The 12,174-nt window shown below is 33.8% G+C and overlaps 1 protein-coding gene across 1 annotated transcript; it reads left to right on the top strand.

Annotated features, from left to right (window-relative positions):
* Positions 1-5,074: 5,074 nt before the first annotated feature.
* On the top strand, positions 5,075-6,735 carry LOC131070420 (peamaclein). The gene is made up of 3 exons (XM_058005930.2): positions 5,075-5,679; positions 5,831-5,918; positions 6,363-6,735. The coding sequence occupies exons 1-3, from the start codon at positions 5,614-5,616 to the stop codon at positions 6,542-6,544; spliced, it is 336 nt and encodes a 111-aa protein (XP_057861913.2). The 5' UTR covers positions 5,075-5,613; the 3' UTR covers positions 6,545-6,735.
* The last annotated feature ends 5,439 nt before the right edge of the window (positions 6,736-12,174 follow it).

The raw sequence follows: 12,174 nt of genomic DNA, 5'->3' as shown, positions 1-12,174 counted from the left end.
TAGGAGTCCTATGATATAAGTATGTACTGGTCATAGTATTATTCCAAATACAAAAAACTCTATTCTATTCAAACTCAACCAAGAACTATCCATTGAGCATGTTTGAATATAGGTCATTGATCTTCTCTATTTCACAACAGAATGGATGAACAAGATGTAGGATCAAGTTTTGAGCAAGGAGACTACCTGTACAAGCTCATGATAGACATGTGGCACGATCACATAACATCTCATCTCACAGGAGGTCTAACCAACATCAGAATCCTTGCACAACGTATATTCATTGACACTAAAGTGACATGTCATCATCCCACGTTTCCATAGCATAAGGAGATGGGGTCTGATAAACACTGTGTGGACTTGTGGAAACCGTTTGATCAACTGAAACAAGGTTGAGATGTCTTCATCCTACAATTTTTTAGCTTTAAGATATGGGTCCCACAAGCACCTTGCAAACATGCCAAAGCCTTTTGATCCTTAGCATTAAATTGTGATCGTTCATCTTGATCTAAGTAGAATCAACCCTCCAACTTAGGAAATATTAAGTCTTTGGTCTTTTGGTCAATTCGATAATTGTAGGTAAAGGGGGTCATGAAATAGATGATCACAAAGGTTTAAGTGACGAATTCAACTAATGACAAGAAATAGTAAATAATCAAATGATTATAAGAATATGTACTCACAATTGAGAATGACAAAATGAAAACCTTAATTCTATGGTCAAGATTGTTAGATTCAACTATTCTAAGTTCATCATAATATTTGTACCACCATGTCCGAAAATCTCCATATCATTATTCTGCAATTGTGATGTAGAATCAACCCTCTATAGGGAACATAAAGAAATATGACATCTTTTGCAATCTTTGCATGACAACATTTAAATCTATTTTGCAAGAAATCATTCCCTTTTATGAACACCATATTCATGTAAACAACAAATACCAACATTATCCCTACAACTCTATAGACATGATATCGATGCCAACAACTACAACCTTTGACATCAATGGTAACAACAATTGCCAATAGTAGTACTGTGTGAGGTCATGGAAATTCATAGTAGACAAGGAATTTTTGGAATCTCTACAAATTCATCATTATCCTTGGTGTGATGTTTGGTTTACCTATTCTTTGGTGCTTAAATCTCCTTTCACCACATTCAATTATAGAGAAAAACAATAATATTGATAGCAAGGAAAGTGTAAAAAAATTTCCAACAATAGGCTACACTATTCATCCTCAAAAAGGTGTTCAATTGTTGACCTCCATAAACACCTAGGGCTTATTTCAACAAAGGTGGGGAGAACCTCCAAATGAGTTAAGTCCTTGGTCAGATTGGATTTCCAACCATAGTTTTAGTTCAACTTAGGGGGCTTACTCTTTGACCATAATTCTCTCATTATTTTTCGTTTTCTGAAAATTGTTGGAAAATTTTAAAATTTTGTGAAGGCATTAAAATTTATATTCTTTATATTTTTTAATTTTTTTAGAAGCTTGAATTAAAATCATTATGACTTGTGATATGCATCTCAAAATTGAATATCATTTTTTACATAAGCTCTTTATTTTTTATCCCAATCCATTAGGAATGATTTCGTGCTATTTATAGAAAGTGTCATTTTTCATCCCAAATTGGTTAAAATCTATGCACTAAAAATACAAAGTGCCACAATTTAGGGGAGGTCTCCAATTTTGTACCCATGAAATGAGATAACATTCCATTTTGGTGAGGTTAATCATGTTATTTAATTTTTGTTTCCATCCTTCTATTGTTAGGCTAACTTTAGAGAACTATTTGTCTTGGAAACAAGGGATAAATAATAATGCCTTGAGCAAGATCTATTACCCAATCTCCTTGGACTCATTTCTGGGCCATATGAATAAGAATAGAAAAATGCATGGTTTAATGAAAATTACAAGGTCTATGGGATAATGTGTCTTACATCCTCTAAAGGTTTTTTCACTGCTTGGATCATCATCCAAAAACCTTAGATCTTCATTTAATAATGATGTTTCCTTGGATGATATTGAGAATTTTGATGCCCCATCTATAATTGAGGATACTTCTTTAGTACTTGTTGCGACTTTCAAGTTTAGTGTCTCTTCTTTGAAAGCTTCCTGTGGTTCGGTGTGTAGTAGGATATGCATCATCTTTCAAATACAGCTACTTGGGACGAGTACTTGATAGACATTGTTTATTTATTTTGTGGGTCCTATCTTGTAGACTTGGATGACACTATTAAGGATATTCATATTCTCTTTGTTCTTAGCTCCTATGGAGTTTCATCATATTAGATGTTATGAGGACATCTTCAAACCCTATTGTTCCTTCTCTATATTGTCATTTGTTACAATTTGGTGCTGGTATGGAAACATTTGATGAGTAACATTTGGAGGGATAATCGTTGAGTTTTGGTTCCTCATATTGCTTCCAGGAATGTGAAGACAACTTGCATACTTCTATAGCTCTATTTCTTCCTAAGGGGAGGAATATTGTTCGACAAGCTTGGATAATCTTTAGCTTTCATTATCAAGAATATACCATCACTATAGGATATTCTACATTGAGGGGGGGATGTATTGTCTCACTTCTTCCTCTCTCTTATAGGGAGGATTTTTCCTCACATGGGTTTTGTATTGCTCATCCGATAAAGAGCATACTTCTCTATCCTCATTTGGGGAGTATTTTTTTCCCACAAGGTTTTCTCATCTTCTCTATGAGGTGTATTTTACTTAAGTACCTTATTAGGCCTTGTTTCTAGGACCCACTCTTTTTCCTTACCTAAGCTATGCTTAAGGTGGGGTGTTGGTTTATAATCATGCTTAGGTTGTAGCTTACTTAGGTGGAAAGTTGGTTAGAGAAGTAGTTAGGTTTTTGAGAAATATGAATAAACATTTCCCTCCATAATTGGGAATTTGGTTGCTCAAATTTACTTTTATATCAAGCTCCATTCTTAATGTAAATACACCATCTTCTATTCAACTAGAATTTACATTCATGTGTTGTTTTGTTCAGTTTCCTAGCTCATTTTCACAATCATACATGAATAAACAATGTTACATTGGAAAATATATAATATGTAGATATTTCTAGTATAAACAAGGTATTTCATTGAGCACCCTTAGGCAATACTAAATTTCCTGTAGCCAAATTTCAACCATTCTTGACAAAAGTGATATGCACACTAGCATCATTCATCTTAGAAAGTGAAAAGAATATTTCACATGTAAGATCTAAAATATGCAACACATTCATAATAAATTGAACTCTCACATCATTGAATACTAGATTTAGCTTTCCTTATACCCAATTCCTATGTGAGCTATTGTCACCAATGAGCACCTCACCATCATTGTATGTGAGTTATAATAAGAAAACCACTCTTTGTGAGGATTCATGTGACACAAGGAACATAAACCAATTGATCATGAGTCATCACTAACAACATTAGTATAAATAAATAAAGCATCATTATCATCATCATCAAAGGATTTTTCTATAGAGGAATCATCGATTTTTTTTCTTATTTCTACATTCCTTCTTCAAATGGCCTCATTTTTCATAGTTCCAAAACTTTAATTTGTACTTACCAGGATTTTTAAACCTTCCCTTTGATTTTGATGTATGGTTATCCCAGTTTTTCTTAGCGCCATTTTCCTTGGATCTACCTTGAGAATGTAGTGCATAGGGGAAAATATCATCCATGGATTTCCCCCTCATTTATGTGTTGATAAAAATTATCAACAATAGAATCCATCTTAGACCTATAGTACCACCACTAATTATAAGAATTAGATTTTCTCATGATTTAGGAAAAGAGCAAATAAATAAAATACATCTATCCACTTCATTAGGCTTAACATCAATAAATTCTACCTAACTCAAAATTAAATCAAATCAAATTAAATTATTTAAACTCTTTAAAACCAAATGTAATTAAACATTCCTTTTAAGAAACAACTTAATTACAAGACTCTTAATTTGGTAGATTTAACCTATTTTTATCCACAAATTGTATGCAAAGGTTTCTTTAGAAACATTCAAGAGAATAGAATTAGAGACACAAACTTATGGTTCCTCATGTTTTCTTGGAAAGCTTCTTTCAATATCCATTGGACACACTCTTAGACTTCTCATTCTTTATCATAAACCTCCACTGATCCTTCTCTAAGTCCAAGAGATCCCCCATTTTTTAGCTTCTTAATTTTATAGATCATACCATTGAATTTATTGATCTCCAAAAGTCACGTGCTCTCCATGATTTCAATCACACACAAATCTACAAAACCACTAAATTAAAATGCTCCCACTACAACCATAAAAACTTACAATACTTGAAGAAAACATCATTTTGTTAAATCAAGTCATAGCTTCGATACCAAATATTAAAAAATTAGATAAATAGTGTAATAGAAACATTAACTTTAACAATCAAACATAATTAAATACATGTGATAAAATATAATAAAAATAAGGAGTTGAAAATTAAACAACAAATAAAAATAACACTATATTTCAAGAACAAAGTACATCAATACGATTTGCTTATCCCTATAATTTAACATTTATTTTGTAGCATAAAAATATCTACAAGATCAAGATAACACCTCTATTACATGCCTCCAAAGTAGAAGATAACTCCTCTACTACATGTACCAAAAAAAACTAAATTAAATACTTAGACCAAATATTTATAATGTCTAGCAAAACCTTTCTTTCTCCAATCATAAATAACCGCCTAAGAGTTTTAAGAACAAATTTTATATATAAAAAGAGGGAGTGGAGTGAGGGGAATGCTTTCTTTCTTTTTTTAATAGGGAGAGGAATCTACAAGTTAACAGTAATTGTGAGTGTAACTTTTTGACAAGGGAAACCCCAATAACCTTTGGAATGATATGCAATGGACCCCTCACCACACATCGCATATAAATCAGGAATCAAAGTGACAACTTAAACTGCTTACCAAGTATACCAAGTGAGCTGAATGCTGTTTTTCATTCTCCATTTATAGAGAACCACCTAAAAGTTCTAAGAACAAGTTTTATATATAGAAAGAGGAGGTGGGGTGAAGGGAATGCTTTCTTTCTTGTTTTTTAATACTGAGGATTTGATAGGTTAGTCCAGCAGTCAGAGCATAGCTTTTTGACAGGGAACCCTCTTATAACTTTTGAGATGATGTACAATAGACCCGTCACCACACATAACATCTAAACAGAGATCAAACCCACAACCTAAACTGCCTTAAACTCGAATGAGCTGAATGTTGCTTAGAACCTCTGTTCTAGAAACTTCAGTTCAGAATGAGTAAAGGAAGCTCCGTAGGGGAGAAGGTGAAAAAGTGGGGCGGTTAGATAGCTGTCAAGCAGATATGCACAGATTTCAGTTCAGTCCGTGTTGTGCACAGAGTTCGGGGCCCATTTTTTTAACTTTTCGACCTGCTCACCAGCTCACCACCGCGTAATATTTAAAGTGCCGCGTACAATCTGCCACCCAATGGGCACCGCCTTTCTTTTCTTATAAAACCCATCTCTCTTCCCTGCACTGACCAAGTAATTCTCCTGCAAGAGATACACAGTGAATATATTCAATCCTTTCTGTTTTCATCTATCATGGATATGAATTGGGGAATCCTCAAATGCATGCTTTTGGTCATGATGCTTGCCTTATCAACTCAGGTTGGTGTCATGTTTTGCTTGTGCCTTTGATCATTGCCATGGGTTTCTCTTAAAGATCAATCAGTTTAATGATCATAAGTTTACTAGTCCAAAAGTTAGAACCAGTTGATCTTTAAGCAATGTATGAGGGTCTTTTCATGTGTATGTGCAGATAACTTATGCAGGGGAGGACAGAGTTGTCGGGATCTCTCTGGGACAGCCATTGACATTAGTTAAGGGCAGGCATCTGCTTGCCATAGGTAGGCTTGCAGCAAATCTCTTTTTAATTATATTATTGAGAGAAATCAAGAGTTTAGTCTAGCGATCTGGAGTTTAGCTTTTTACAGGGTGAGCTCAGTTTTTTTTTACAGAGTGAGTTTTTTGTAGTATTTCTCACGATGTACAATGGACCTTCATTCATATTATGGACAAATTAAGAATTGAATCTATAATATGAACTACCTAGAACAGTCAATGCTAGCAGATTTCCACAATTCATGAAACTGTTTGTATTCTGCTTTTGAATTTGATTGAGTGAGGGTTTTTGCATTTTTTTTCTTATGTTTGGATCATAGAATATGATCTGAAACTTTGATGTAAAAAACACTCACACAATCAAATGTAGAAGCAACATACAGACTATGTAAAACAGATTTTGTCAACAAGATTAGAACTTGGAACTGATATTGTTGTTGTTATTGCAGATTGCAGTAATGCTTGTGGAAAGAGATGTGCAGTGGCAGGGGTGAAGGACAGATGCCTCAACTACTGCAACGTTTGCTGCAAGGAATGCCAGTGTGTTCCATCTGGGACATATGGTCACAAGGATGAATGTCCCTGCTACAGAGACAAGAAGAACTCCAAGGGCAAAGCCAAGTGCCCATGAGCACTCACTTCACTCATCACTGAGTGAGCACGATTGTGATCACCACCTAAATAATGACTACATCGTTATGGCTTCTCTATTTTGCTCTCTAGTTTATGCATATTGTATGGGATCTACATCGTATACTGTGCTGTGTAGTCAGTAGAGTGTAACTTTTATTCCTTATGATATATATTACTGATATTTTAAAACTGTGGTCTTTTTGACTGTCGTCTGAATGTTCTTTGTTTTATCATTACAGTATTGGGAAGACCACACATCAATGTATTAAAACCAGCAACAGCTGTCATAGCACTGCATAAAGCATAAATATGCTGGGGAATAATTTGTGATACTAGGATAACTTAAATAGTAGTTAACATTAATTAATTAATAATAATAATACAATAATAAGTATATAAATCTAAATAACGAATTTGCAATTATAGGTATTACGACACAGTAAATCTTAAATTAAGAAAGGAGAAATCAAAAGATGATATATGAATGTATTGTAAATGTTGTATTACGATCTAAAATAGTAGATCGAGGTTCTAGTTTGCAACCTTGGATCTTTTTTAAATTATGGATTGGATCTCTTCCAATAGAAATGATATGGTTTAATGTGCATCTCAATTCTTAGTTTGTTTGATTTGTTGTTGTTTCTATTACTATAATGATTAGTGGTATTTAAAATTGTCTTTATAATGCTATTAGATAAGTGGGAACATATTCTCTTATGTCAATTATCATAAAAGATAGGATTTACACTCACCCAAATGATCAAGACAATACTCATCAAAAGATGTCATGTATTGATTATGCAACTTTCTATTTATTTTAGGTTCACTTATTGAAATGTTCTTAAAATGATATGTGAGTAATTGCTCAAAATAATTGAATATAAGGATATAGGAGAAGGAATACAATTAATATCTTTCAATAAAATGATTTACCAATAAACCCTACATTGTGTATTTAGGTCCTAGATGAGAAAAGTGGGTAACCATTTTGATATCTTGGGGGCTAGATCTATGGGTGTAGGATCGATTTCTCACTCATGAGAATGACCTAGGGAAAAAAATGCTATAATTAAAGATGGTAATGAAATATTTAGGAATAAATGTATGGATAGGCATAACAGATGAATAATTTGGGTGAATGTATTAGAATATGTACACATATGGGTAAATAAGGATAAGTATATGAGATTGTGTACTAGGAATGAGTGACGACATAGGGGAAAGAGTTTGACTTTTCATAAGAGTGACATGTCATTTGTCAATATGTAAATACATTAAGCCATTCTCTCAAAATGAGAACAAAACTAAATAGGAATCAATCTAGGTAAGCAAATCTCATCATTGCATTTTGCCCCCAATTTGAGGTGTATGCAAATTCTAGAATGTTCATGTATCTTAATGTATGTAGCACTCACAATTATGCATGCAAAGTAAAAATTTAAACATAAAGGATATCTAAGTTTGTATAAAGTAATGGCCCCATTAAATGTGATTGCGTAGCTCTATTATTTCATATGCATGGTCCATGGAATCTACAAAGAAAAAGAAAAATGTTATTGTTGGGATAATGTGCAAATATGTGTTTGGATTGACTGAGTGATGTGTTGTCATTGATGCCAACATATTCCTCTGTATGTTCTAGTATTGTAGTCAGATTAAGTGAGTTGGTTTGGCCAGTGTGTTGTAGATCAGTTGTTGTGGATTAAAGGGTTTTGAGATAAGTATCTTTAGTTGATTTAGCTATAGTTTCAGTAGTTCGCATGGTGATTTGATCGAGTTATGAGATCTTTTATTGTGGTTGGTTTTTCAGTTGTTCTGTGTTGATCAGTGTTCTGGATTTTGCTCCACATTGCAATATCTTGGTTTGTGGATTTGACAGAGTGTTTGGGACGTTCTGGTGTGTCCTCAATACAGATGGTTCAAGATTTGGAGGTCCGCAAGTGAATCTTTCAATTTGACAGCTAGTTCAGTTGGTGTTCTTGAAGTTCGACATAATGATGATGGAGATTCTAGTAAGTGGTGTTGGTGCGGTTGTTTATGTGGTAATTCATGATGCTTGTGGATGTTTCTAGATTGTGTCCTATTTGTGTTGATGGTCTGCATTGATCATTGTGCTCGTTATTGATGATTTTCCTTGATCCAGTGGTGTTCTTTATGTTCTTGGCTGACATGATGATTGTAGTGTGTTGCGGATGTTCGAGGCATAATTCTTGGAGGTGTTTCATTTTTGAGATTTTGATTTAGGTCCATACTATGTCTTAGCCAACATTGTTTTGGTCTATATGTAATATTGTAGCGTGTATGGTTATATCCTTGTAATTTGTGATGTGTGTTGAGCTGACCTTGAAAAATAAGTTGATGATATGCATAAATAAATGTAATACTCATGTGAGAGAGTGATCTGTGTGTGCGAATAATGCTTTGATCTTTCAGAAGTAGTGAAGTAGTGCGAAAGAGTAGAATGTGTGTTATGTGCTTAACCGAAACTATAACCAGGAATAAGGAGATGTTATTCTATTAGTTCATGATCTTCTGGATGTAATCCAAATGTGTTTGTAAGACAGTGAGTCTTTCCTAGGTTGTAGCCCTTTGTTGCTTTGAGCAGTGAGCTCTAGGCAGTGTGCCTGAGTGCATGTGCATTCCCCATTTTAATATTTCATATACTTCTAACAGGGTATCATCATATTGTGGGTAGGTTCCCACCATGGTTTTTCCCTTGATCGGGTTTTCCATGTCAAAAATCTTGGTGTTATGTGTGTTATTGATATGGCATTGATTTATGATTTCATTGTTAATTATCAAATCTAAAATTGTCTTTGAAATAATGAAAAGATTTTGAGAAAACTGATTCACCCCCCACACCCCCCCCTCTCAATTTTTTGCCTTGTTGCCAACAATTATAAGTAGTTTCTATCACCCAAATAAAAATCAACACAACTCCAAGTTGAATTTTAATATCATCAATCATTAAAAAGAAGGCTTAAAAATATGCCTGTATAAACATGCTACTACATAGCTTCCCTCAAAATCCATGGGATGACAAGGTGTATTGGATTTTGGTGTGCCGTGTGGTAATGATCTATTTAGTCATGATGATGAGTCTTTATATAACCACCTTAACTATTTTAAATCTTAACATGTAGGTGTTAGTGGTAGAATGTGCCCCCTTTAATTGATTGTTGTAGGGGAGGAAATTTTCCACCTCTATGATGATGAATCTTAGAGGAAAAATTAATCCACTGCTACCTCACTCGAACTGGCGCTAAGATGAGCTAGGGGATAACAAATCTAAACTTATGCTAAGGCAGAAATGAAATTTACGACTTTAAAGAAAATGAATGACAATATATGAATATTTGGATTAACAGAATAACATAAAATTTAAAGTAGTTTATACCACAGAGTCGGGGAGCTCTCAGGTTCCGGACGCCAGTGCGGGGCATGAACTACAATGCAATGCTCTGTCATTTGTATGGCCTGCAGACATAAAAAACTCCAAAATCCTGCTACAACTTCTCTCCAACATGTGGGACCTATTTTCCACCTGCACACATGAAGATAGGAAAATTGTTGGGGGTTGCATAGGGGACTGCCTTAGTCAGACCCCTGTTTAGGTGTCGCCACTACCATAGACAATCAGATAGATAGATTGGAAAATAATATGGGTAAATTGGTAAAATGCAAATAGAAACTATACTCCTCTTAATGGAAGCAAACCCCTATTACAAATGATATAAAATGGATAAAATTTGGTAAGATGAATGCACCTAGATAATAGAAACACCCACAATATAACAAGATAAATTTCATGCAATGATAAAATAGAGAACAAGATAAAGAGAAGACAAGGCGTGTAGCCAAACCCTTCCTTTTGAGAAGCGAGCGTGATGAAGCTTGAGATACCTGTGTATTGGTAAGATCTTTGCAAGCTAGTTGTAGCTTGATAGTATTGGTAGTATGTCCAAGAGAGCAAGAGTGCAGTATGAGAACCAAGAGCCAAGAATCCCAGAAGGGAACCCTTCCAAATGAGTCAGGAAAAGGTTTTTAAATCCGAAAGAGGTGCATAGAGCTGTTATGACCAAAGATGAGCCAAAGGACACGCGTTGTCTAGCATCCGACTCTCTATAGGTTTCTAGATTTCACGAGTTTATCAGGACGTTAGCACGTTACGCGGATGTCCACATGTCGTGCCTTCGTCCTATCAACGATAAGCTTAAAGAGGGTTTTAAGGCATACAAAGGCACTTTGTTTTTGGAGCTCATGATGTCAAAGTGATGGGATGTCGATCATGAATTCACTATTAATGCACTAGGCACTATGTATAAGTGTCATAAATGCACTAGGTACAATTTAGGACACTACATTTTGCCCCCACTTTAGTGGACTGATCGATTCGAGGAATCAGACACACTAAAGTAGTTTCAGAAAGATAGATTCATTAAGCCCATGCAGTGTAATAAATACTTTGCCCAAAAAAGATACTGTAGAGGCCACAAAGGTTGAGTTGGAAATCACGAATGATGCCCCCAAGTCTCCATGAGAAGCTACAACATTCAGTGTGACGAATTTCATACTGCAAAATTCAAAAATTTGTCAGCACGAAAAATTGAAGAAAGTACTTTGGCGAGAAGAATGCTTAAGAAGTATTAGTACGGATAGAAGGGAAAAAGCTGATAAAGGTGAGTATATGTCCCCTCGTGTTTCTCCCCCCAGCGAGGTGGGGAAAACAGGAAGGAAAACAAGCCAGAAGTATCCCAAAATGAGCAAGAAAATTTTTGGGCAAAAATTAGGCTATATACTCGAGGATGGGCCCTGAGAAGGGTTATTTTCACTCAGGCCTAGAATTTGACAGGCTAAATGGTTGTTTTTTCACTTTTGAACTGTATTTGACAACTTAAAAAATTAGTAGAACGTATGCATTGACATGCTATTTTTTTTAAAATTGTATAGATGACACTTCAAATTATAAATGAACCGTAAAAAATTATAATAGTTAATATATATCATAGAATATTATAATTCATAATATTGATATATATTAGTTTAGAATGTTTATTATAAAAATACAAATTTATTTAGAATATTTTGAAATGGAAGGATGTAGTTCTTTCTAATTTTATAATATTTTAATATGATTTTTTAGAATAGTTCTATTTTTTCAAAAAATTGTCATAATTAAAATGATAGAATACTTTTTTTATATATAAATTTAGAAACTTAGCCAATTCAATTTTTTAAATATATTTAATAAGATTTTTATAGAAACTTGTCATAATATATATAATTTTAAAATTTTAATGTTTATTATTACTAAATTAGTAATTATTAATTTATTATCATTTAATGTTAATATATAATATATATTAGTGTATTAATTTAGAAACTTATTTAGTAAATTTAAGATTTTTGCATATATTACTAATTTATCATTGACAATGATTTGTGCATTGCATTTTGGTGTGGCTTCAATATTCTAGTTATATATTTGTTGACAATTAATATTTTTCTTAAAATGTCAAATGAAAGGCATTGAAATGACTAAACCATCATCAAAAATTCATATGACAAGTAGGGGTGGCCGTCAAATTCCAGGCTTGTTTTCACTATTCACTGTGGGCATTGGAGATG

This window comes from Cryptomeria japonica, chromosome 3, assembly GCF_030272615.1.
Source record: "Cryptomeria japonica chromosome 3, Sugi_1.0, whole genome shotgun sequence".
In the NCBI taxonomy this organism is placed as follows: domain Eukaryota; kingdom Viridiplantae; phylum Streptophyta; class Pinopsida; order Cupressales; family Cupressaceae; genus Cryptomeria; species Cryptomeria japonica.
This window is presented reverse-complemented; position numbering and strand designations above follow the sequence as displayed.

Coding starts and splice junctions, on each gene's coding strand:
- LOC131070420 (XM_058005930.2), top strand. CDS start 5,614: ATGGATATGAATTGGGGAATCCTCAAATGCATGCTTTTGGTCATGATG. Junction 5,680..5,830: donor TGCTTGCCTTATCAACTCAG/GTTGGTGTCATG, acceptor GTGTATGTGCAG/ATAACTTATGCAGGGGAGGA. Junction 5,919..6,362: donor CAGGCATCTGCTTGCCATAG/GTAGGCTTGCAG, acceptor TTGTTATTGCAG/ATTGCAGTAATGCTTGTGGA.